Source organism: Colius striatus, chromosome 1 (assembly GCF_028858725.1).
Source record: "Colius striatus isolate bColStr4 chromosome 1, bColStr4.1.hap1, whole genome shotgun sequence".
Classification (NCBI taxonomy): Eukaryota; Metazoa; Chordata; class Aves; order Coliiformes; family Coliidae; genus Colius; species Colius striatus.
In genome coordinates, this window is record NC_084759.1 from 50,539,470 (window position 1) to 50,566,455 (window position 26,986).

The 26,986-nt window shown below is 36.0% G+C and overlaps 1 protein-coding gene across 7 annotated transcripts in view; it reads left to right on the forward strand.

The window, feature by feature from the left end:
• Nucleotides 1–26,986, forward strand: part of GPC5 (glypican 5) — a 659,030-nt gene that overhangs the window by 419,688 nt on the left and 212,356 nt on the right. For 2 of the 7 annotated variants that reach the window (XR_009818701.1, XM_061995975.1), the window contains one exon: nucleotides 26,187–26,767. The exons of 4 other annotated variants lie outside the window; for them this stretch is intronic. Coding sequence is in view for 1 of the 3 variants with exons in the window: in XM_061995975.1 (XP_061851959.1) it covers nucleotides 26,187–26,200 (14 nt within the window). In the remaining 2 variants the exon portion in view is untranslated. Of the gene's footprint in view, nucleotides 1–12,793; nucleotides 12,901–13,162; nucleotides 13,198–26,186; nucleotides 26,768–26,986 lie in introns of those variants that run through there. One more of the 7 variants, XR_009818699.1, reaches the window with a different exon arrangement.

A 26,986-nucleotide genomic window follows, 5' to 3' on the forward strand; every position in this document is an offset into this window, starting at 1 on the left:
AATTAGGTAAATCTACCTTGCCAGTAAGAGCAAAAATAAGTCTTGTAATGAAGTTCCAGAAATTAAATCAAAATAATTTGGCTTCATACAGAACAATTGTGGAAGAAGGGAGAAGAAAATTTCTTATTTGTTAGTTTTTGGACAGAAAATATGAAACACAAGGCAAAAAAAAAAATCCCATGTGTTTATATGAAAGAAACAGAACACACAGAGCTAAATAATGTTTGAAGAAATAAACCAATATAAATGGAAATTCAAAGTAAAATATTATAATAAAATTTGGGGTAGTGATACATTTATAAGTAGTTTTAATTTGTTTTCTATAAATAATGCCTTTTAAAAAAAGTACAGAAGTTGAAGTGCAACTTTTTCTAAATATATGATATTAAAATATTTTTTTAAGATAAACTTCCATTCAGTCTGAACTCTAAAGCATTTCCAGCTTGCCAACTAAACAGCTGATAAATGTTCCTTCTCAAGACTCTTTTTGCTTTTTTAGTGTCCAATTGACTTTTATTTTATATTCCAAATGGTGAAATAACACATTAAATGTCAGGAAAAGAATAGCAAAACTTCTCATATGACAATTTCTTTTGTATGACATGCAGTTCCCTTGTGAGCTAAGACCAAGTACATAGTAAATAAATCAAAGACCTTATCTCTTCAGTGAAAATTGCAAGGCAGTCATTAATGGTACTCTATAATTGTCGTTGTAAATGAATGAGTTCTCATTTACCAGTATTTCCACATCTTTATATACTTCGTAGCAATTATCAGTGTCTTGCATATAACTAATAAAGATTCTCCTTTTTTTTTTTTTTTAAAGCCCCAGGAACAGAGAAATCTAGTGTCTTAAAATAATGACTTTCTCATGTTCAGAACAGAAGAAGTTACAAAACTAGATATTAGGAATTACCCTTTCTAATATTAATATCCATATGTTAAAAAAAAAAATGATCCTAGCTGCCCCTTGATGTTCTGCTTTCCAGCCCAGAGAACCACACCTGCTTCATTTTACTTACCCTCACATCAATTGATTCCCCTCACATCAATTTGAGTTACAAATCTCCAGTAGATAAAAACACACAGCTTTCATTCCAATCTAACTAGATGTATTCAACTTTTCAGCAGAAAAATGGTCCTCTAAGACAAGACTGCATAGAGTGAGTGAACTTAATTTCAACTGGATTATCATTAGAATAACTTAGACTTTTCCTGCTGAGATTTAAAGCAATTCATTCCAGGTATGAGGCAAGGCTGGTATGTTATGATATTATTTTGCTGACAGGAAAAGAGCTTTTAAAGACCTTTCTTTCTAATACAGTAAACAATTTATCATGTTCTTTTTCTATGGAAGGAGAACTATTAATGATATTGGAAAAACACAAATACATAGATTGCTTTAAATATGAACATTCCCTAAGTATGTTATCTGTAAAACAGCATATTTTTGTTGCTCAAAATCTCTATAGATATGCTTTCTGTAATGCAGGTAAATTTTGTATATGTGGTTTTCCTAGCTAATTTTCCTTCTTTAGTACTTAATTCATATACCTTTAAATTGTATTACATGTATTACTTTAGTTTTTGGAAAGACTGTGGAAGTGTACTCTTTACTTACATACTTCTTTTTTCCCTCCTAAGTCTTTTATTAGGGTTGTAAGGAGTTCCAGCTTGAATGCTGTAAACTTTTTCTTATATATTGACCCTTGACACACATCAAACTACATTGTCTGGAATCTCCCTTTAATCAGAGGAAACGTCTCCTCATCCAATCATTCACCAAATACTTGTATGTGATCAGCAGCCAGATTAGCCTGAAGCCAGTGCATTAGACATGCTCTTAAATGTTTGGCCCCCATTGAAGAACTAATTTCTCCTGAGACTGCCACACATACATATGTACATGTACAAGCCCCAGATCAGTCAAAACTGATTTAAGTGTCAAAATTAAAGTAAGTCTAAATTGTGGGATACTTGTTCTACCTGTTTACAGGAAGTAAGGTTTAATCTGATTCTTTTAAATCCTGCCTATCCTGGATACTGGATAGCTAAATTTACATTTAGGTTTCAGGCATCACTTCATTCTATTTATTTTCCAGCAGCACCCAGCCCTTTAAGATTCCAGATCAGAAGGCATTTACCTCTTTGGCCCAAAAGTGTCCCAAAAAACAACTTTCAAACACTATTAGTGCAGATGTAATGTGATACTTTTCAAACAAGGTTTAGGTAAAGGTCTCTAGTGTGTCACCAAAATGTCTGCTACAATAATTACAGCAGACACTGTGACAAGAGTCCAAATCTTGAGTTCCTGGGGTATGAATAAGCACAAAGACTGCAATGAACAATTTATTTATCCTAGGAGAGTTCCATGTACACATTCCAGGGAACAAAGACTGGAATCCCACTTCTGTGCATTCCTTTGTAAAAAAACATAGATATTTTTGCTCTACTCTTCCCTTGGCTGGCCAACAAAAAGAGCGGTGAATGCTTCATATTAGGAGCCTTTTCAGAAGTCAATTTTAACTTCATGAGACTAAGAAGGAATTGGTAGCCCACTTCTAGAGTGAATGTTCAATAGTTTTGCAAATGTGGCAAAGAGAATATAGTTGTAGTCTCCTCCTTCTAAAGGAACCAGCTCTGATTCATTGGTTATTGACTCCCAGATAAAGATTTCTATCTTGAGTAAAGGTAAGATATTTTCCTCTTACTTCTATAAGTAATAGGTAATAATATAAAATGATATAATACAATATGACTCCTAAGTCAAATTGAAAGTATTGTGACTTAGAGATCTTCAGAAAAGTATCATTCTCTGTATTGATCTTACAGAAAATTTAGCAAGATTTATTATTCTCTGAAGAGAACAATGTTTGTAATTTAAGCACACTGTTAGTTGTTACATTCTTACCTTACTGAGAATAAATCTGGACATGTGTGAGATCGTGGTGTTTGCATCTTTTTTTTTTTTTATGATAGCTTATTGCTAATGCACTAATTTATATCCCCATTTAATATGTTTGTGTTTGCTTGTCGTGGTTTAACCCTGGCTGGGTCCCAGATGCCCACCAAGTCATTCTACTATTGCCTAAACTCCTAAACAGGACATGGAAGAAAGAAATATAACAAAAGGCTTATGAGTTGAGATAAGAACAGGGACATCACTCAGCAAAATAGACTCAATTTGGGCAGAAAGTTTTGATTTATTAATGAACAATGAAAACAGAATAGGGAAGTGAGAAACACGAAATTAAATCTTCAAACACCTTCCCACACCCCTCTCTTCATCATAAGTTTCAATTCCGTCCACGCAGTAGTGCAGGGAGATGGAAGATGGGGGTTACAGTCAGTTTGTTACAGTTGGACTTTGCTGCTGCTTCCTCTGAGGAGGAGGCCTCCTCACACTTCCCACTGCTTCAGTGTGGAGTCTCTCCCATGGGAGACAGTACTCCATGAGCTGCTCCAGCCTGGATTCTTCCCATGGGATGCAGTTTTTCACAAACTACCCCAACATGGATCTCATCCACAGAGGAAACAGTCCTTCAGGATCAACCTGCTCCAGAGTAGGTCCCTCACAGAGTCACAGCCTCTTTCACGCATCCACCTGCTCCGGTGCGGACTCCTCCACAGGCTGTGGGGTCCTGCACAGGCAAGGCCTGCCTCACCATAGTCTTCACCACAGGTCACAGGGGAAGCTCTCTTCCAGTACCTGGACACCTCTTTCCCCTCCTTCTCTACTGACCTGGGTGTCCGTGGAGATGTCGTTCCCACGTTCTCGCTGCTGCTGCTGCTAAAGCAATCTTGCCTCTGCCCAGCAACAACTTCTCAAATTTTGCAATCACAGAGGCATTACCTCAATTACTAAGTGCCCAGGCCTTGATCTGTGGTGGGTCCACCTTAGACTTGACTGGCACTGGCCCTAGCAGCTACAGGAGGAGCTTCTAGCATCTCTTTTTAAAAGAAGCCACCCCTGTAGCCTCCCAATACCAAAACCTGGCCACACAGACATACTACATTGCTAAAACCATCTGCTCTGTTATATTTATACACTGCAACGAGGAGATTGTTGCTGTGAGAACAGGGAACTTTTCCTGAAAATATTTCTCCTCTGTCACTGTAGGAGCTCTCCCAGTTCATGTGAAGGCAAGACTGATTTACTAGTTTAAATGAATGCATTTGTTTTCATCCTAATCTAGACTAGAAATACTTATGTAGTCATTTGCCTCCTCTAGGTTGAGACTGTCACAGCAGAGAGGCACCAGGTTTTCAGCCTCTCAGCTATCATGACTGTAGCAGTGCTTTTTATCTTGCCCAGGTAAATCAGCAGGCTTAGCCTCAATGCCTTTGTGCTGTAATTGGTTTTGACCTGACAAAGACTGTGGCATTCAAGTATAAAGGTTTTAAATTTCTGCTGGGGTAGAATAAGTGCAGCTGCAAATTGGACTTTAATTAATCAGTCATAGGACTAAAGCTTTGATTTTCTCCTACTTTACTTTTACTAAAGTTTTTGCCTTCTCATGTACTAAAGCAAGGTACTTCTCTTTGGAAGGTGTCATAAGCATTCCCTGATTTAACATATTAATTTGGAAAAGGAATACACATTTAAAACATTTCTCCTAATTGTCCTAGCCACTGCTCTTATAGTCAAGCTGTCTTATAATACAAAATCTCTGTTCCTTTCAGAAGAAATCAAATTTCGAGATAACTTCCAAGAGCACACCTTATATATTCCAGCAGCTAGAAGGAAAACAGGGCAAACCATAACTAAATAAAAATGAAATTATCTGAAATGCATATAATGTGAATTTTGGATATATCCTACCAATTCCACACAGCTACATTCTCGAATTACCACTTCTAATAGGCTACAATTTGCTAATGTATATACTGCCTTAAAAAAATTTTCTGGGTTTGATAGTCTACTAAACTGAAAATATATTTCAGTATACAAAGGAGGCTTATAAGATAGCGAAAGACTTTCTCTGAGTCTATAGTGACAGGAAAAGGGGTAACATTAAATTGAAAGACAGTAGAGGTAGGTTAGATATAAGGACGATATTTTTTATGATGATGGTGGTGAGGCACTGGAACAAGTTTCCCGGAGAAGTTGTAGATGCCCCATCACTGGAAATGTTTAAGGCCAGATTGGATAGGGCTTTGAACAATCTGGTCTACTGGAACACGTCCCTGCCCATGACAGGGGGATTGGACTTGATGATTGTAGTGGTTTTGCCTGGGTCAGGTTCTTGGTAGCAGGGGGTCTACAAGAGTAGCTTCTTTAAACAAAGATCTGCTGGAAGCTTCCCCTGTAGCTGATAGGGCTAATGCCAGTCACTCTAAGATGGATCCACCACTGACCCAGGCCTGGCCAATTAGTGACTGAGGTAACACCTCTGTGAATAACATATTTGAGAAGGGGAAGTTGTTGTGCAGTTGCTAAACTGCAGCAGCAACAGGGAGTGAGAATGTGAAAACATCTCCACAGACACCAAGGTCAGTGGAGAAGGAGGGGAAGAGGGTGGTTAGGCCCTGAAAGAAAGACTCCTCTGTGACCTGTGGTGAGGACCATGGTTGTCCTGCAGTCCATGGAGGAACATGGGGGAGCAGAGATCCACTCGCAGCCCACTGAGGACCCCACACCAGAGAAAGTGGATGCCCAAAGGAGGCTGTGACTCTGTGGGAAGCTCAACCTGGAGCAAGTTCCTGGCAGGACCTGAGAGCCTGTGGGGAGAGAGGAGCCTACAACAGAGCAAGTTTGCTGTCAGTACTTGTGATCCTGTGACTCAGGCTGTAGCAGTTGTTCTCCTGATGACCCATGTTGGGTCAGGGTGTAAGAAGTTGCCTCTATGAGGGGGCCTTATGCTGGAGCAGTTCATGAGGAACTGTAGCCCATATGAAGGACCCACATTGCAGAAGTTCATGAAGGACTGTCTCCCGTGGGAGGGGCCCCCAAGTGTAGCAGTGGGAAGTGTGATGAGGCCTCTCCCTGAGAAGAAGCAGCAGCAAAGTCCATCTGTAATGAACAGACTGCAAACCCTGTCCCTCCATTCCCTAAGCCGCTGGGGTAAAGGAAGGAGAGTCCTGGGAAAAGGGAGGGGAGGGGGGAAGTGTTTGAAGATTTGGTTTTATTTCTCATCTCCCCATTCTGACAGTTCATTAATAAGTCAAACCTTTTTCTCCCTAAGTTGAGTCTGTTTTGCCCGTGACGCTAATTACTGAGTGATCTCCCTGTCCTTATCTTGACTCACAAACTTCTCACTATATTTCTTTCTACACTGCTCAGTTTAGGAGCTGGAGTGATATTATGACTTAATGGGCTTCTGGCACCCAGCCATGGCTAAATCACCACAACGATCTTTGAAGGTTCTTTCCAATTCAAACCATTCTATGGTTCCATGACTATACAATTCTATGAATTTATGTACAAGAATATCTTAAGTCAGTACACGGGTTCTTAAAAACTGTGTGGCAATCACAGTACTTTAGCTCACAAGGAGCCTCACATCCTCATTATCATGCTATCAGTACTCAAGTGGTTTTATTAGACGAGTTATTGCTAAGACACAGCTACCCTCTCTACTACTTTGAGGTAGTTCATGCACTCAGAGAAAATCTGTGGTAGCACATGGTGACTTCAGGTGAGTGTTTTCTGTTTTGCTTTTATTAGTACAACACCATACGAGCAACTGTGCAGTAAATGACACTTAAATCCCTTCTAGCAAATTACTACTGACTGGAGATGGAGAGCAAATATGGTTTGTGGGTGTTTGTTTTATCACACATAGCTTACAATCCACACTCAACCAAATGATAATTACACATAAGGAATATAACTTAAGATAATTAAGCATGAAGGGCTGAAATCGGTGAATTATGTCTACTTAAAGTATTTGTAGATACCTGTAGAAGCTTCTGAGTTAAGTAAGCAGATTTCTTATTTTTCACAGTTTTTTAAAACAAAGATAGAAACATTATGTAAAGGCAAAAAAAGTGAAAAATAGCTATAAAAGTACTCAAGTTCTCACCTTTATTTTACAATAAGAAATTACTCAATGCTCAACTTAATTACCTAGTTCTCCAGTGCAACACATATTTCCTGAAACCATGTTGTATGTTGGTTCCACTGTACTCTTTGAAATCGTCTTTTTTATGAATTTTCATGAAAATATTAGTTCAATATTGGTTTAGGATACTCATTTTTACTATCACACTTATCTAGAGAACATTTTAATACTAAGTATTATCCTTTACTTTTCACTTTTATATTTAGTATGATGTGAAACAATAATTTACTAACTGGACATATGGCAGAGATTAATTCACAGACTTGGAACAGAATCTGCAATCTATTGGAAGGACAATGTCTCATTTCAAAAGAGCAGCAATTATTGAGTTACATTTATTTACTGAGAAACTCAGGTCATATTTAAAAATTCCTTCATTGTGTACTTCAACTTCAAAAGAGCATCATGCATTTGATAAATATTATTAATTGCAAAAGAGCTTAGCATTTATACTTTCTGCCCATTTTGCAAAATTGTAACTTAGTCTCATATTATTCAGATTCTCTTCATACAACTTTTATGATATAAGTCAAGGTTAATGTGCAACAGGGAGATGCTGCTCTGTCTTTCCACATTAGCTTCTTCCCACATAATCATGCACATTTTAAACAGGAAAATGAAGCTGCGATTTCAGAGAGACTGAAACTAATAAATTTGAACTAGCTACACAAATGCGTACATAAACATATTCAATACTGCTGGTTTTTTTGATAGTTGGCAGCACTTTTGTTTTTATTTTGCAGAGATAAATGCAATTGTACTGCTTTTTAGCAATATTTAACAGTTTGCGTTGCCTTAGAAATCATCAGACATAAAAATTGATACTCCAGGTAGAAGTCATAGACTCATTGTCGAAGTTACTGTAAATCAGTAGATTCACATTTGATTCATACTTGTACTACTGGGAGCAACTGAGTTACTTGAAAAAAAGAGTAGTAAGAGCTACTATCTCTAGTGGCTTAAAGTATTGGTTACTGCTACAAAAAGTAGATTTTCTTCTTGACATTTTCATTTGGAAAGATGCCTATTCTATTAAAAGAAGCTGAAATGCTGAATTGTTAACCAGCTTTAATAAACAATTTAATTGTGGCAGAAAATATCTCTGCAATTGCAAATTCTACTCAAAGTAGCCGTTAAGCAGGCTAAGAGGTCTAAGCTGTTATGGTTTTAGCAAATGAGCAGCGAAGCATACAATATTATTCTTGAGTCAGATATCACTATCTCTTCAAAATAATTATGGTAATTATGTATCAAAAAGAAGAGTCTCAAAATTGTTTCTAAAGTTGTTTAATGATCAAATTGGTTTTTGTATATATACCTTATCTACTTCATTAAATTCCCATTTCCCCCCATTGTAATATCTGTAAGAGAATCAGACTTCTCACAAGGACATCAATTCCTTTTCTATTCCTTCTGATCCCCTTCCTCTTATACTATCCAAGTCCATGTAAGATGCTGATCTGACTCTGGTTGTGAAAAATGTAAAATGATGTTACAATCTCATATCAAATTTAGCATATTGAACATAAATGGGAAAATGGAGTAGCAAGGAGTAACACTGCAACCCTCATAGTACAGAATGAACAAGGAACAGAAAAGAGGGGTATTTCTGAAACAATTGGCTTACTTGGATTTAGCCTCTGTGCTTGCAACTACAGACAGATAAGCTCTCTGTTACAATTTCTGACTCCACTGTTCTTTCATTGAAAAGGCAGCTTATGGTCCTGACAGTGCCAAAACTGTGTAATAACTTTTTGGCTAGGGTAGCTTTTCAAGAGTGGAGACACCAGTTTTGTCTCTCTTTAGCTTAAATCAAGACTGATTCAGTAAATCCTGGTACAGGTTAGGGGAGAGTGGGTGGGAGCTCTATCTCCAGTTGAAACCAAACATCTTTGCATCCAGGAAGTTCATATTCACAAAATCATGGGGAAAGCTTCATGAAGTAACATGTTTCTGCAGATGATAATTAGGACTCTTAGCTGTGACCAACAAAGCCTACTATTTTCACCACTGTTTCTTTGTTTGTATATTTTATATAATTTTAATATTAAACAAAAGATTCATATATAAATAATTCAGAATGAGTAATTTAGGATTATGATTTTGGATAATAAAGGTATAGTGCAAATACAGAATGATTTAGACATTGCAATAATTGTCAGCTCTGTCTGGGTGAATGATGGTAACATGTCTCATTAACATACAAAACAATTCAGCATAATACTACACTAAAGAACACACATCTTAAGCTGAACTCCATAAATATATTTGATACATTATCAAACACAGCAAGAGAAACTGAGCAAGGTAAAAGCAGTAATTGCTTCTATGCAAAATGACAAGCAATGAGTCATTTTCTAAGCTTTACAGTCAGAGATATTTTGCAAAATCACATTTATTTCACTTGTACAGCTTTTCCTACCAGCCAAGATAAAATGCCTAAGGAAACATGGACACTACTTCATGAAAAAAATATAGCTCTGAAGAATTCTCTTTGCTATTTCATTCCTTTTTTTGTTGTGGTAACCTCAGGGTCTTTTGACATATGCATCAATGAATATTTCAAATCTTTAAGGTTAAAAAGAGCCCATCACCTGCACATTTTGATTTTTAAAATGATAACTTTGAATTGAATTGAAAATACTACAAAACTATAAAAGGAACATTATTTTTTTAATCTAATGCATCCTCTTTTATTGAAATACCTGATGAACATCACAGACTGATGTTGCCACAAAGATGATGAAAAGCTTGGCAGAAATCCCCTGTTTATAATCCTAAAAATGATAAGAAGAACAGCGGAAGAGTACTGGTCTGTTTGCCACTTTCCTTCCTCCTTCAGCAAATCCTCTGATTCTTTAGTCTCCCACTGTTATAGGCATCACCAACAGAAGCAATCCTAAAAAATTCTCCTTAGGTCTAGGCATCGGTTATGCACATTGCATCTGTCAGCAATAACACCAATTTCCTTAGTTGACAAGGCTTAATGCACTTAATGTTCTACTTAGAAGTGTCCTGCTAAGCTCTTTTACAGGGGCCATCATATTGGTCAACTCCTACATTCTTAAGACCAAGCATGAGACTATGTGTGAGAGAGAGAACACAGGTCATTTTTTTCATTTTCTTCTTCATGGAACTTAAAAGAGGACTTCTGTCAGTCACTTGGGGATCACTGATGAACCTCTCCCAGCTGGACCTCGTTACTGCCAGCATGAAGTACATCACCACCAGATCTGATCAAAGGGTTTTTTTTCAAGTCTGTTATGAGTTTTAGCATTGGGGTTTTTTTGGTAACAGAAAGTTATCAAGTCATACCATACTCTACAGTTGGCCATTTTGGGAATTAATTTTCAGTAAGACAAAAAATTTTGACACTATTTGATGCATGTGGAAGGAGCAAAGAGACACTTTGTAACCTGCTCTACTCAGCCTTTTCAAAAACTATATTTTTCTCAGGTTGGCAGGAACACACGAAGTGCAGGGAAAAGTATCACTGAGATGATGAACAATGCACAGGTGAATGTGAATGAATAATTTCTGCTAGAGTTAGATTAAGATGTGATGTTACCAGTCATTGCTTAAGGGACTAGAACAACTACAAGACAAAAACCAGATTTGCAAAGCAATTTTTTAATGTACTATTCTTTTGCAAATTCGTTAGAGTTAGTTTTGGGAGTTTCTGTTGAGATTTAGCAAAAACATGAGCTGTGTGACACATTCTCCTTTATTGCACACAAAGGAAAAATTGCAAAGTTGTGTATTGTCTTTCAATGGAATGAACAATCTTGTGACAATGATGAGGATTTAATAGAGAGCTGAGATCATGCATCTTTTACCAAATAATAGAGTGCATCTCTCCTCTGATTTTTGTGTATGAAGAGGAAAATAGGATTCAGGTAATGCCTAGGAGGTTGAAGATGTATCAAGTATATGTTACCACTACTTGTTCCTAGAAAGTCATCTTATGAATGAAATGCATATTATACACAATTTAGTTTTCCATTAGAAAGAATGAGGTACTATTTTTTTTTAACAGAAAGAACTATATAATTTTTATTTTGAAATCTTTAAACCTAATTTCAGAAACAGAACAATGCTGTAGTATCAGAACTTCACACAGAATCACAGAATCTCAAGGGCTGGAAAGGACCTTCAAAGATTGTCTAGTCCTACCTCCCTGCCAGAGCAGGACCACCAAGAGAACTTCAGTATGATTTTTTTAAAATTCACACATTATATATATGTGTGGTCTTACATAATACTTAAAGGGATTAAATAAGAGAAGAAAAAATACTTGAAAAATGATTAATGTCTTTTTAGTTATAAACTGAAAGTAAAGTAGAATTCATAGCCACAGTAGACTGCAAGTTCAAAGGAAAAGGGGAACTCATCTTTCTGAAACAAAATTGAAAATCAACTTTACTTCTACATTAATTGTTATAGAGTAGATCGATACTTGTAAATACCAGACATACCAGAAAGTATGTGAAAATAATAGCAAAAGATACAAGTAAACAGTTTAGATTTCATAACCTAGCGATAGACAGTGGGAAATGGATACTTTGTAATTAATTTTAAAAAATAAAATCTTACCACTTTTTTTTTTGAGTTTTGGGGTTTTTTTTCCCATATCATAGACAGTAAGAGAGCATTTGGAAAGTATGTCAACTCTGAAAAAGTTATGTGTTGTTTAACAAATATGAGAGAGAATTACTAGGAAAAGGTAAGAGGTCTATGTCTAGGAGGTGGAAGCATAGTGCAGTTTCCACAGAGTGGAGCAAGCTAGGCTGTGGAGCACAGTAAACCAGATTAAATAGAGTGGCAAAGTATTGAAAACTTATTATTATAGTCTGTATTTGGGCAACTGCTGAATCTTAAGATGTAAAATAATACAAAAAATAAGATAAAAAGAATTTAAATAATAGAGATTAAAATGCACTCACACATTCTCTTCCACCTTTAACTTTCCAAAGTTCTAACTGGTTTTACTGTTAAATATGACTAATGGAAGAAGTTAATAACAACATCAATTTTTTTTAATTTTTGTAGATAACATCTTTAGATTCTTAAATTAATATAGATACAAAATATTGTTTCATTGATACCTGTGAAGAGGATAGATTACTTTTTACCAATGCTACCGCCATGTAAGTATGTACAATTACATACAGAACTTTTGCATAATGAAGCTATGTATTTTACACTTGGCTGAGACTGTTATTCATTATTATTTCAGCTCAAATCCATCTTGCACCTTATCGTATAGAAACAGCATATATCATTAGTGAGATGAGTCTCTCTGTGGAAATCCTGTAATATCTATTTTAAGAAGACTAAAATAAATGGTTCTCTTGGGTAAATTAGATCACTATATTTTCATAGATGGGTCTAAGTGTACAGTCAAGTAGATATAGTTATAAATGAAAATAAGCAGATGAACAATCTGTTTACAAGAGAAAAATATTATTTATTTAAAGCACATCTAAAATCGGATTAGAAGATTTTGGATTGTTTTTGTTTTGGAGATCCAAGAGGCCAGTAATGGAAGAACACACTGCCACTGTCTATAGGGCTCTCTGTGAAATCTACTCCAGGTCAGCAGTGTTTAGGAATGTACATTTATGTAAAAGGAAAACTGCTTATACTTGCAACTCTTGAATTTTAATTTAAAACATGTTTCTGTAGGATCTTTTAAAAAATGAGTGAATAGTCTGCCATTGTATTCACAGATGACTGAGAGTCGTGACCCACATAACCTTTCTTCTGAGGCCAGCAGCAACAACTCTTTTGTCCTTTGTGAAGTACTACTTTGCTGTGGAGCAAGTAATGTGGCCTGGTAAGAGGAGATTTGTAGAGGAAAACTTTAGTTTTCCAGGACTAGCACTATACATATTTGATGGAGTTTAGTGCAGTCTAGCTTGAATCTGTTTCTGTGGACTGCATGATAATTAGCAGTTGGAGTGCACTAGATGTACTCCTGGAGCGACTCCTCCTGTTAAATTTCATCCAACTGAGGTAAAGCCAAGTAAAACTGAATTACTCACAAATTCCTATCTATGTTGAAAAAAAATAAAAGATTATGTTAATCTATTCCTCAGGTATCTATGGTATCATCTCACATTTCATCTCACAGTGAAAGACTGAAAAAGAAACACTGCAGTCTAATGGAGATATACTAGAAGAGTATATCTTTGGCCCCTGGTGAATCCATGAATCCATACTGACTACTCCTGATGACTTTCTTGCCCTTCATATGCCTGGAAATGTTTTCCAGGATTAGTCGTTCCATTCCCTTCCCAGGGATTAAGGTGGGGTTTACGAGCCTATAATTCTTACTGACTTCATTGCTCTGTTTGAAATAAGAAAGTAGAAAGTTTATTGAATTTACTTGCTGGGGACTTTTGTTGGGTTTTCTTTTGGGTTTTTTTATATAATTTTCTGTTTGTTTTTTGTTGTGTTTTTTTTCTGCTTTTTTCATTACATGAGGGACAAGAATCCAGTAATCATCTTTGGAGTTTTAATATAATCGGGAACCGTAGTACAGGCCCTATGTAAATGACAGTTTTTTGTAGAGGTGCACTCAGGAACAATAGCAAGTGTTTAGTAAGTAATATTGAATAAGTTAATTGCCTTAATACATATGTGTAGTAAGCAAAATTTCATTTTAAAAAAATGCACTAAGGTAAAAAAATCCATCATTTGGTGAAGTGATTTAGCATAATTAGTTGGCATTAAATTTTATTTTCTAAGCAGGCTTTTAGAAGGGGGGCAAAATTTGGAATTAAAATGCTATTCAGTGATTAGATTTAAGACTCACTATAGAGTGATCTGTATGGGAGGGGAAAAAAAAAAGCATTATTGGTATGCCTTCTTTCCCAATTTACTTTTTACCTTGTAGATAATTACTAGTCTTTAAAAGTAGCTCTCAATTTTTTTTCCCCAACATTATACTTTTCAAGCACAGTGTTTAGTTTAAATAAAGTAAAAATCAGCAGAACAGAAAAATTGAACTTTTCTTGTATCTAAACTGGATAATGCTAAACTAGCTAGGAGAAAATGCTTCATATCATACAGCTCACTGATGTCCAATAACATACAGGATGTATTCTGAGTTTATTGAGTTAGCTGATAAAACTTGTAAGTCATTGCAACAGAGGGAATATTTTTTATTCATCGTATTTGAATCTGATCAGCAGAATACCTGCCAGATATTGAAAGAATTGTTTTTAAAATAGCAGAAATAAACCACTGTCTAATCCTTAAGGTGTTATAAAAAGAGTTCTGAATGCATCTGTAAATGTTCTGGACACATAATACAAAGGAGATTACTTTTTTCTATATCATCATAAAAAAAAAGAAATAAATGAAATGAGAAAAAAACAGGTGAGGTAATAAAATGAAGCAACACATAAAATTATCTTCTTATCTCTGGGACAAGCATAGGAACCCCAAAGAATAGCAGTATTACTATGAAACAGTAGTGCTTTTTGATTCCACATGTGTTTTACATATACATTTTCAAAACCAGAATCGATTTCAAAATGCTCCTTTTTGGTAATCTGTGATTTATTGCTCCTTTAAAAATATGTTAGTAAATGAGGAAATAATTACATAGAATGTGTTTTATTACCTGAAAGTTGTATTTACTACCACCTATTAGGGTTAAATATAGATTTTCTAAACCAAGTAAATAATCCACTTAAAAAAAAAATCTGGAAAAAGAGAATGAATTTTGATTTTGTGCATAGTCTCTAACATTTTAGAGTTTTAATTTTTTTAATGTAGCAAGTATGTTGAAGTCAGCCTTTTTTTTCTATAGTGGTAAAAAGTTCTGATATGAATCCACCAGAATACAAAATTAAATACAAGAATGTGTCGACATTTTGAAACTGTTATCTACTCAGTTTTATAAAATGAAATCTTTGTTTATATATATCCAGAAAAAAAAGGATCAAAAAAGCAAAATTTGAGCTTAGTAAGTCAAAGTAATGAGAGAAAAATGCTTTTTTCTTGGTTTCATATAATGTGTGCAACTTAGACTACTCAATAATAAAAAGTGTACTACTGCATACACAGCTTTTTCTTCTGTGGACTAAATCTTCTGCATATCTTTTCCTACAATGTTTCTCATTTTTATCATTACTTTTTATTATATAAGCTTTCATCTTCTGCTATCTCATTTTTTTTTGTTAAAAACGTGTTAGGCTTTTGTTGAAAAAAATAAATATCATTCATGTTATAATTGCATGAAGTTTTGTAGAAAGAATAAAAAAGCTCCATATGCAGAAATTATTTTTGTTACTTAGAAATTATAAATTAGATTTGGAAAAGACTTAAATTTGATAATTGGTGATTTTAAGAACATTAAACAGATAGCATTTTTTTTTTAACATGAAGTAATCTTTCTTGTATATCTTAAGTTAACAGACAGCTTTGTGCCAAATTTATTTCTGTATAATTCATTCTAGTAAGACTATGAATCTGATTTCATATTTGCTAGAAGACGATTGACAGATGAATAGATTCTGACTAGCTCTGCTACTTTTGTTTTTTCATCTGTGCTTTCATCAGAAGCAATTTTAGCTTTCTTAATGCTTCCAGATTGACCATACTATTATTAAAGACAGAGATGAGACTGCCCTGAAAAAATTTATGAGAACCTTTTCAACACAGGAAAGATCAAGATTCTGATTTAAACTTACTAACTTGGGTTTATTTTTACTCAAGTGTGAATTTATCAATATAATATACACAAAAATGAGTTTAATATCTTATAAATTCAAGTGCTTCCAGCATAGCATTAAAACTGCAAACATTTTGTTCCATAGCATTAGAAGTCCTGTGAAAAAAAAAAAAGAAAAGAAAGAAAAAGCATTTCTGCAAACTCAGAAATACTAATACATACTAATAAAAAGTACTAAAAAAATCCTGAACTAGCGGCTACACTCTGCCCCCTGCCTACAAAAAGAAGAACATGGCTGATTCTGATAGTCTGATATAAATAATAAAACTAACATTTGGCCAGCTTTGCAAAAGCTGTTTGTTTTGGGTTTTTTTGAGTTTTTTTTTAAATGCTCAAATAAAATACACAGTGATACTCAAAGCACACTGAAACACATATCCTGAAGGAAGAAGGAAGCTGAATATTGAATGCTCTTTGTCGTGGATATAATACTTCAATAATAAACTTAGGACAGGCAGCCAGTCTCAAGCACTTGTGTGACCACTGAATAAACAACGAGAAGAATGGACAAATATTGGGTCAGACTGAATTGGTCTCTGAATTGTCTGTCTCTTGTTATTAGGAAGCTTATCAACAAAAGTTTATGGAAATACTGCTGAGTTCATTTGTTTTGTTGAAGTAACTAGCGCATAGGAAGTACTTAATACATTGAAAATTAAAATATTTACAGGGAATGATGTTTGTGTTATCAGGCTTTTTTTCTATTTGGGGCTTGTTGCATTTATGTTGTCTTCAACAGCTGGGAGTAAGTACTGCTTTGCTCTCAGGGACACGTAAAGTACCCACAATCTGTATGTTTAGAAGTTCCCTATCAGAAGTATCTCAACAACAGTTCATTCAAAACAGGCTAAGAAATTTACCTTAGTATTTGTTCTGATCACAACAAGATGCCATGCAAAAAGTGAGAAAACTGTCATAGCGGGTAGGATCCTATAACTAAGATGGGCCCAACTGTTACTGGAGATCACTCTTGCTGTTCGTGGTGTTATAATTATATGGAATAAACACTATTTAAAAAAAAAGGTTAATTATAGAAATATACCAAAAAGTATTATAACAAAAGATGTTGCACTGCAAAATTGTACAAACCTAAAGCTAAAATGAGTTGGGCAATAGTCACCTCCAGTTGTTCTCCAAGCAGACCAGGAATATACCACACAAAGCCCCAAATATCTTAAGGACTCCTAGCAATGAGAAGATTGCATTTTGAGCAAATATATTTGTTAACTTTGGTAAAATTAGGGTCTTATAGGAAATTCTTTTCTTTTCCCACCTCCCCATCCGTCTGATGAAAAGATCAGAGCATTGAAATACCACTTGGACACCTCTTTCCAATTGATACTTTACTAACATTTTGATCAATTTGTCTGACTCGTTATCCCAGGAGCCATAAAAGGTAGGAAATTCTTAATTGGTCATGTAGTTCAGAAGATCACATGAAATTCTCTGCCATAGATGAGAACTTTGTGTTTCTCTATTGCTGTGAGATTTGCTTGAGGTTCACCTTCTAAGACTAAACTGCACAAGTCTTTATTTCTTTTGCAGATAAAAAGTTTTTTTCATGTGACTGTCTTTGTTTTCTATTGATTAACACAAGGAAAAAGTTTATTTCTCTGGTCGCTCTGTTGTGTCATAAGCTGGGAACTTTTCTGACACCGTACCTCCATAGATACACATTAATCCATAGATTAATTTATAGGAATTTCCTTATAAGTGTTATTGATATTTTTTTTTAGTGACACAATGTAGCTGCTTTAGCTATAAACAATTAATCTTGTAGTAAATGCTGAAGTGCTACACAAAGTAATTGTATTGATTTCCTTCTCCTAGATCAAATTTTCATTTAACACTGTTTTTCATACATGAACACTAAGTAGACTAATATTTCATTACTGCACTATGTTCAAGACAAAATTTAACTTTTAAAAATTAAATTTAGGAATAACTTCTGACCTGAAATATTGCCATGAAAATTAGATTGTCTGATTGCATAAAACAATGAATTAATTATAATGAAATATTAGCATATGTCAAAATGCAGTAAAAGCCATATTGTTCCTAAATTTCAGCTCATATTTCAGCATACTTTATGTGACATTTCTGAGATTTCCTTAAGATTAACTCTGAAAATGAAATTTTAAAAACAACCTGCCCAATTTTGTCTGGTTTTGTAGAAGATACGATCATTAGATTTTCTGAATATTTCTATGACACTGAGTTAAAAAAAGTTTTACTATGCTGAAGAAACTGATTCCATTACTTCCCTAGTGCTTACCAATAAATGTTCCAGCATACAACAACTACAATTCAGTTCTGAACTAGAAACACTGGGACAAATCTGTTTCTCTTTTACTGTACAAGTAATCCAGGAACTTAAGTACACTACATAAAATCAATGCTAATTGACATTTACATGAAAATACTTTTCCCATATTCCTATCAGATGCTAGACCCACAGAGTGAGTCAAACCAGACAATCTAGTAGTAAAATTTAACTTTCATTAATGTTACAGGTGTTGTCCCTCTTTACATTGCCATGTGGTCTAGCTTCTAGATGGATGCCATACTACATGAGCTTCAACTGATTTTTGTTTTTTCACTAGCTATGTTTTGCTTGGCCACAGCTGTTCTCCATTGCCAACACACAAATATAAATTTCATACACTCTTATCTTGTCTAGATGTTTTCTTAAGTATGATGATCACACACATAACATTTAATCTAATTTCTTTAACTTGGTGTTTTGTTCTACTGCCTGGAATTATAAATAGATAGTAAATCTTCCATTAAAAATAATGATTTTCCATTAATAAGGAACCCCAATTGTAAAAAAGTATACAATTTTGCGATTTTCATTGCGGACATCTGACTGTTTGAAGAAGTTAGATTGGCTAACGTGAGTTTACAAAGGAATCAGTCTTGGTTATGTTAACTTATTGACCAGATGGTGTTTAGGTTTTGATTTTTTTTTTTTAAACTGTGCCCTGAGGAATCAAAAGAAAATGAGTTCAAATTTCCCAGAGATTAAGTGGTGGTAGGAGGTGTTTTAATGACACTCTTTGTCTTCAAAAATCAAGTACAGAAGGTATTTGCATGGACAATCTTTCAATATTCAGGTCCCAGTTCATCATAATAATAAATTGGACTTGAATACTGAATGATGTGTGTTTGTGAAATTAAGTAGTTAAATATGAATCATACAGTGAAAAGCCTTACATACCTACATCTATGCCTACATTTACACCTATACCTAGACCTAGGCTTATTTTACCCTAAAAGGACATGACTGGTTCATTTTTCACTGTTCTACTTAATAATTATAATAGAGGGGAATTGATTTAATGTTCCTTAAGTAACTTAAAAGTAACATCAGTGTAGGTATTAATTGATGCAGATTCCTTGGAATACTGACTTGGAATACCACTGACACTGCTTGCGTTGCCTTTAAGCCAAAGAAGAAAAGCACAAACTGTTACCGACTTGAGATAAAAGAAAATTGATCTATGCCAAGAATATTTTACCATTGGTACTGGTTATATGATAGCCTTGCATTCTGGAAGATAAAGCAATCCCCTAGGTGTTAAGCCCATACCAGTATGGTTTTGTATATCAATATTCCAAATTTCTTGGAGGCTATCATTCGGTTTAGTATATTCATATCATTAAACACTACCTCAGAAGTGAGCCAACAAAAGTATCAATGGCTTTGTCTACAGAGCAAACCTGTATGAATAGTTTAGAACAGATGGTTGATTTTTTACATAAATCCTATCCTATGCTCCTCAGGTTTTCCAGTATGCTCCTCTTTAAGTTAAGTTATACTCTGAAGTGATTTTGTCTGGGCCAGGTTTTGGTAGAGGGGGGCTGCAGGTGTGACTTATTTAAACAAAGAGCTGCCAGAAGCTTGCCTTGTGGCTGATTGCCAGACCTGCAGCTGACCAAGGCTGAGACAGTTACTGATGGAGGTAAAGTATTTGAGAAGGGGAAGAAGCTGCTGAACAGATAATACAACTGCAGCAGCAGTGGCAAGTGGGAATGTGAGAACATCTCCTCAGGCACCAAGGTCAGTAGAGAAGGAGGGGAAAGAAGTGCCCAGGTACTGGAAGAGCGATTCCCCTGTGACCTGTGGTGAAGACCATAGTGAGGCAACTGTGCCCCTGCAGTCTGTGGAGTTCCAACAGGGAGCAGAGATCCACTTGCAGCCTGCAGAGGAACCCATGCCAGAGCAGGTGGATGCCTGAAGAAGACTGACTTCCCACGCTGGAGCAAATTCCTGGCAGAACCTGGGAGCCCATAGAGAGAGGAACCCACACCAGAGCAGCAGGTTTGCTGTCAGGACTTTTGATCCTGTAAGGGACCCACATTGGAGCACTCTGTTCCTGAAGGATATGGATGACCCACGCTGGGGCAGTGTGTGAAGAACTGCCCCCGGGGGAAGGACTCACATTCCATAAGTTTGTGGAGGACTATATCCTGTGGGAGGGACCCCACATTGTAGCAGTGGGAAGTGTGAGGAGGCCTCTGCCCGAGAAGAGATAGTGGTAAGGTCCATCTGTAATGAACTGACTATAACTCCCATTCCTCATCCCCTGCACTGCTGGGGAGAAGAGGGTTGAAACCCAGAAGAAGGGAGGGGTGTGGGGACATGTTTTAAGATTTTGGGTTTATTTCTCATTTTCCTGCTCTGTTGTAATTGTTCATTAATAAATCAAACCTCTTCCACCAAGTTGAGTGTGTTTTGCCCATAATGCTAATTGCTGACTGATCTCCCTTTCTTTATCTTGACTCACAAACTTCTTGTTATATTTCTTCCTCCCCTGTCCAGTTTAGGAGGGGGAGTGATAAAACAACTTTGTGGGCACCTAGTACCCAGCCAGGGTTAAACCACCACATACTCTGACACCCTGATGTCAGTGGGTAAAATTCCTTTCGCCATTTATTTCATTCCTTCATCATTTATATAGGCTTGCTCTGCAGTCATAGGAAAGAAATAGACCCTTTCAGAGGATGATTTCTCTAAACTATTTTAGATGTGTATCTTCAAATGAGATGAATCATCCCCGGAAGTATTCTCTGTTTTTTATATAAAAGAAAAAAGCCAAATGACAGGTTTAAAGTAGGTTACTAATTCTTCTGCAGCTAAATATATTTGTGACTAATTACAAAGTGAAATAGGCCTGAATAAAAATCGGCATCTAAAATCTGTGTGTAACCTTGTTGTCAGTTGTAGGTGGATAGATTACTTGGGCCACTGCATGATAGATGCAAGTCAAAGTGGACTCACAGACTATGTTCTGTGAAAAAAGAGTGAATATTAGATTTCTACCTATCAATAAATGTTTTCTTTACAGTTCTGCTAGTGTTTAAACCATCACTTCTGCCTAGTGAGATCATCATGTGAAAAAATGAAGATGACATCTTTCCATTAAGATCTGATTATAAAATCCTTTCTAAGAAGCAGAAACTTTTTCAAAAATATTATATGTAGTTGAAAATTATATGGTATCACAGATATTTGTAACTGTATTACCTGATTCCTTTTGAAATCCAATTTCTCAACTTGTCACAAAAGTTTTATACCAGTCTTAAAAATGTAGTCATCAGTTATTTCTTGAGACCTGGCAAAACAGCAAAAGCTGACCCAGACCTCTTTATTGCTGCATTTATGTACCTTTGAGTGTATTTTGTGCACATTACTTTTGAGGCAATTTCTCCTGTAAATAGCATGTTTATTTTTCACATGTACTTTTAAATGGAAATAAGAATGCTCATATCTCGAGAGTTCTCAACATAGTCTCAACACTGACAATATTGAATGATGTAAATACAGCTTTGAAATATACAATTAAATCTAATTATGTTGTTATATTGAATAGATATTTATCATATTTAAAAGTGACAATTTGCAAAAGTCCTCAAATTCACTAACCCAGATAGTTTGCCAAGTGATCATTAATTAAATTTGCTATAGATACACATATAAGAGCCTTGCCAGAAAACAGATAAATGATGAGCTGGAATCACAATACCACCTTTACTGAGTAATTAATACACAAACCCATGACATCTGTAAATATGGAATAAATAATTATTTATTTTAAATAATATCTGGAATTATTTTAGTAAGTCTTGATGGCGTGTTTACCAAGGAAACAAATGTGAAAGGCACATAGAAGGGGCAGAAATGTAAGCTACACTTTGAAAGCACTAATTCTGTAAATTATATAGGTAGCCATACACTACAGACACATTGAATTTTATTGAGCTGGATGTCACAGAGAAAAATGTAATTTGTTTTCAAGACGGAGACAAGCAAAAAGCAAGATGGCACTAAAATGATGTCTGCTTGTTTGAAATACCTCTTTTTGCTAAATTAAATTACAAAAAAAATTGCAGCATTTATTTTCTGGAGAAAAATTCATTATAAAGCAGAATTCATTGTCTTTTTCATACCAAATGTAATTACTGACATTCAGATGATTACTGATGAATCCCAACAAAGAGCCAGCCATGCCAAAGCACCTGAAGGGCTACATGGATGAACAAAGAGTTCCTGGATAAACTCAGACACAAAAAGCAAGCTTACATAGGATAGGAGCAAGGACAGGTAGCCTGGGAGGAACAAGGAAATTGATCGAGCAGCCATGATTCAGGTTAGGATCTGGATGAGAACATCAAGGACAATAAGAAAAATTACCATAGCTATATCAATGATTAAAGGAAGACCAGGTAAAATGTGGGCCTCCTCTGGAAGAAAGCTAGAAATCTGGTTACCCTGCACATGGTGAAGATTGAGGTGCTCACTGATTTTTTGCTTTAATCTTCACTGGTAAAGTACTCCAACAGGGACTGGAAGGATGAAGAACTGCCTGCTGTAGGAGCAGATCAATCTCAAGATCATCTAATAACCCTGAAGATGTACAAGTCATGGGACCTGATGAGACACATCTGAGGATCCTGAGGAAGTTAGTGGATGAAGTGACTAAGCCACTATCCATCACATTTGAGAAGTCATGGATTAAGTTCCCACAAGTTGGAAAAAAGGAAACATAACCCCCATTTTTAAAAAGTAAAGAAGGAAGACAATGAACCACAGGCCAGTCAGTCTCACCTCTGTGCCCATCAAGATCGTGGAGCAGATGTTCCTGGAAAATATGCTACAGCATTTGGAAAATAAAGAAGTGACTGGTGACAGCCAACATGGCTTCACTGAGGGAAACCATACCTGAAAAATTTGGTGGCCTTCTACAATGGAGATACATCGTTGATGGATAAGGGCAGAGCAACTGATGTCATCTGCCTAGGCTTCTACATAGCATTAGACACTGTCCCACACAATGTATTTGTCTCCAAATTTGAGAGACATGGATTTGAAGGATAGACCACATGGTGAATAAGGAATGTTGTCTGGATAATCACACTCAAAGAGCTGCAGTTCACAGCTCGGTCTTGAAGTAGAGAAGAGTGATGTGGTGTTTCTTAGGGGTCAATACTGGACCAGAGCTCTTTAAAATATTTGTTGGTTACATGGACAGTGATATTAAGTGCATTCTCAGCAAGTTTGACTCAATACTAAGTTGTGTAGAGTCATCAACATGCTGGAAAGAAGGGATGCCATCCAGAAGGACTTTGACAGGTTGAAGAGGTGTACCCATGCAAACCTCATGGGGTTCAACAAGGCCAAGTCCAAGGTCCTGCACAGCAGTCAGGACAGTCTCAAGCACAAATACAGGCTGGGTGATAAATAGATTGAAAGCAGCCCTGCAGAGGATGAAAAACTAAATATGAGCCAGAAATTTGCACTTGCAGCCCAGAAAGCCAGACACATCTTGGGCTGCATCAAGAGGGACAGGGGACTTCTGGAGAGAGTCCAACACAGGGCCACCAAGATGATCAGGGGATTGGAACATCTTTCATATGAGGAAAGGCTCTGGGAACTGGGGCTTTTTAGTCTAGCAAAGAGAAGACTGAAGAGGGATCTTATTAATATTTACAAATATCTAAATGGTGAGTATCAGAAGGTTGCGGCATCCCTTTTTTTCTATTGTAGATAGCAACAGGACGAGGGGTAATAGGATGAAGCTGGAACACAAAAAGTTCCATTTAAATATAAGAAAAACTATTTCACTGTGAGAGTGAGGGAGCAGTGGCACAGACTGCCCAGGGAGGTTGTGGAGTCTCCTTCCTTGGAGGTCTTCAAGACCTGCCTGGACATGTTCCTGTGTGACCTGATCTAGATTGACTTGCTTCTGCAGAGGGGTTGGACTAGATGATCTCTAAAGGTCCCTTCCAACCCTACCATTCTGTGATTCTAAGAGAAGCGTGGCCAGCAGATCAAAGGAGATGATTCTGCCCCTCTATTCTACTCTGATGAAATGTCACACAGTCACATCCAGCTCTGAGGCCTCCAACATAACAAGGACATGGAGTTGTTGGAGCAAGTCCAGAGAAGAGTCATGAAGATAATCAGAGGACTGGAGCATATCTCCTATTAAAAGAGACTGAGAGAATTTGAGTTGTTCAGCCTGCAGAAGAGAAGGCTTCAGGGACACTTTATAGCAGCCTTCTAGTACCTAACAAGGGACTACAAGGTAGCTGAAGAAGGACTTTTTAGAAGAGCATGTAGTGATAAGACAAGGGGTAACAGCTTCAAACTGAAAGAAGGCAGATTTAGATTAGATAATAGAAAGAAATTCTTTATTGGAAGAGTAGTAAGGTACTGTAACAGCTTTCCCACAGAGGCTGTGGATGCCCCATCACTGGAAGTATTCAAGTCCAGACTGGATGGAGCTTTGAGCAACCTGGTCTAGTGGAAGTTGTCTCAGTGTGATGGCAGGGAGGTATGAACTAAATAATCTTTCAGGTCCTTTCCAAACCAGATTGTAGAGGAAACTACCTCAAGTTGCACCAGGGGAGATTCAGGCTGGATATGAGGAGGAATTTCTTTACTGAAAGGTTGTCAGGCATTGGAATGAGCTGCCCAGGGAGGTGGTGGAGTCACTGTCCCTGGAGGTGTTTAAGGGATGGTTGGATGTTGGACTTAGGGAAATGATCTAGTGGTCGATAGGGCTAGGGCAAAGACTGAAGTCAATGATCTTAACGTTCTCTTCCAGTTGAAAAGATTCTATGATTCTATGTGAAGAGATTAATTGTATATTATTAAAAATGCTTTAATTTAGTTAATGTTGTACAGTCTCTAATTCTGTGTTCAGTATGCATAACTTCTGACCTTTGAAAATGTAGCTAATAACATATCCAAAACCTCTTATAATAATTGAAATATTTTTGTACTATTTTTCTTTACTGTGTCCGTACATGTGCTGGTAAAGTGTCTTGTTATAAGGACAGTATTCAGATTTCATTCTCTGAAGTCTGTGAACAGAGAGATGCTGCATTATAGTGCTGCTAGTGACATTTCAATTCAGAGCTAAGGCCAACAACACTTACAGCTACTGCTGTTCTATTAAATATTTGTCAGCGAAAAAGACTGAGGATTGCTTCTTTCATATTTCTTGTACATGCTGAGCTACACCAGAGACGAAATGTCAGGTAAAAACCTGTGCATACCCTTTTTCTAATAACAAAACTCTTAGCTTGCATCCAGAGACTGTGGCCTTTCAAGAGTATGCTATCACAATGAGCGATGTGATCCTTTAATTGAAAAGCAGTGTAGGTAGATAATTAGGCAGATTAGAGTTATATCCATGATGTGTGCCAATTATGCATGAAAAAAGGGAGATTTTGTATGAGGTGGATAAAATCAGTGTGATGTAATCATAGTAGAGACAAACTTTCCCCTTAACTCCCACATGAAATTAGAACCTGTAACTTTTAAGTGACGCAGTGGGGGCTGGTTTATTGCTAATGCTTTTGAATCGGCTCTGCAGGGCTTTTTCACTTTTAGTTTCTTGATAAGTACTTTGAGCATAAATGGAGTTTAAATTAAGTGCCATTACTTATTTCTGTAACACCTGTAAAATTTTCATTGTAGTCATCCCCTACTCTGTCTCATTCTCTTTATAGTCCTATATGACAGTACAAAATTCAGATACTGGATTCATCTGTTTATTTATTTTAAAATCTAGGGGAATGACAGAACTGAAGTTTAAGAAAACCAGTTATTTAAAAGTAATAACCAAAATCTACTCAACATACTCAGTGCTGTTATCCTTAAAAATAAAGTGCCAATACAGTTAAGTGTTGCTGTGACATGGATAATCTGTGCTATTACTGATATTGAAGGGATTAGATTTAAATTGTGATTTTAATTATTTTTATTTTTAGATATATTATCTTTTGCTTTAAAAATAAAACAAATCAGCTTTTCTTCTTTTCATCATCTTTTCAAACGAAATATGTTTTTTTCTCCTCTGTCTTAGGGGAAGAACACTGAATTTTTGTGTCTGTTCTGTCAGAGAAGGATTGAACAAGAAGAAATCTGAATGTCACTGGGTCTGTTAGGGATGAAGATGTGTGTGAAATATTAAGTTTTGGGGAAAAACCATGAGACATGTTACATTTCTCTTCGTCACAATTTTAAGAGGGTAGTTCTTTGAGTCGTTGAGGTAGGTTTTTTCACCTAGTGTTATGCTGTAATTTCTGGGAGAATGGTAGAAAATTTTCAGATGCCAAGAACTATAAATTTTTGAATTCTCTGAATTTTCCTTTGTGGTTAACCATAGTGAATCTCACATATAAGCTTCATGCTGCTTTGGGAAATTTCCTATCCTATGCTTCAAGCTTCTTTAGAGTGCCTATGACATAGTATGATATAGTATGTTTTTTTCAAATGATTCTGTTTTCCTAAAGCAAAAATGAGATCATAGACAGTTGGAGCACCCTATAAAGTAACTGCTCATTCAGTACTACATCATACATAAAAACTATTAACATTTTTAATACCATAACTTCATATTTTGTAATAATATAATATACAGTGCATGATCTAAAGTTGACAACATAAACACACTTTTGTATCTGGGAACTAAGGCAATTGCTGAATGATTACAAATAATGAGGAATATTTTGACCCCTCTCAATCATTGCAATTAATGTTATTTTCCATGTTAAAAGACTTTCAGAAGGAAATTAAAATGTTTTTGTGCATCTCTAAGGCAGTTAAAGTCTGGTATTATTTTATAATCTTTCAAATCCAACTGAATGCGAATAATGTTTGTCT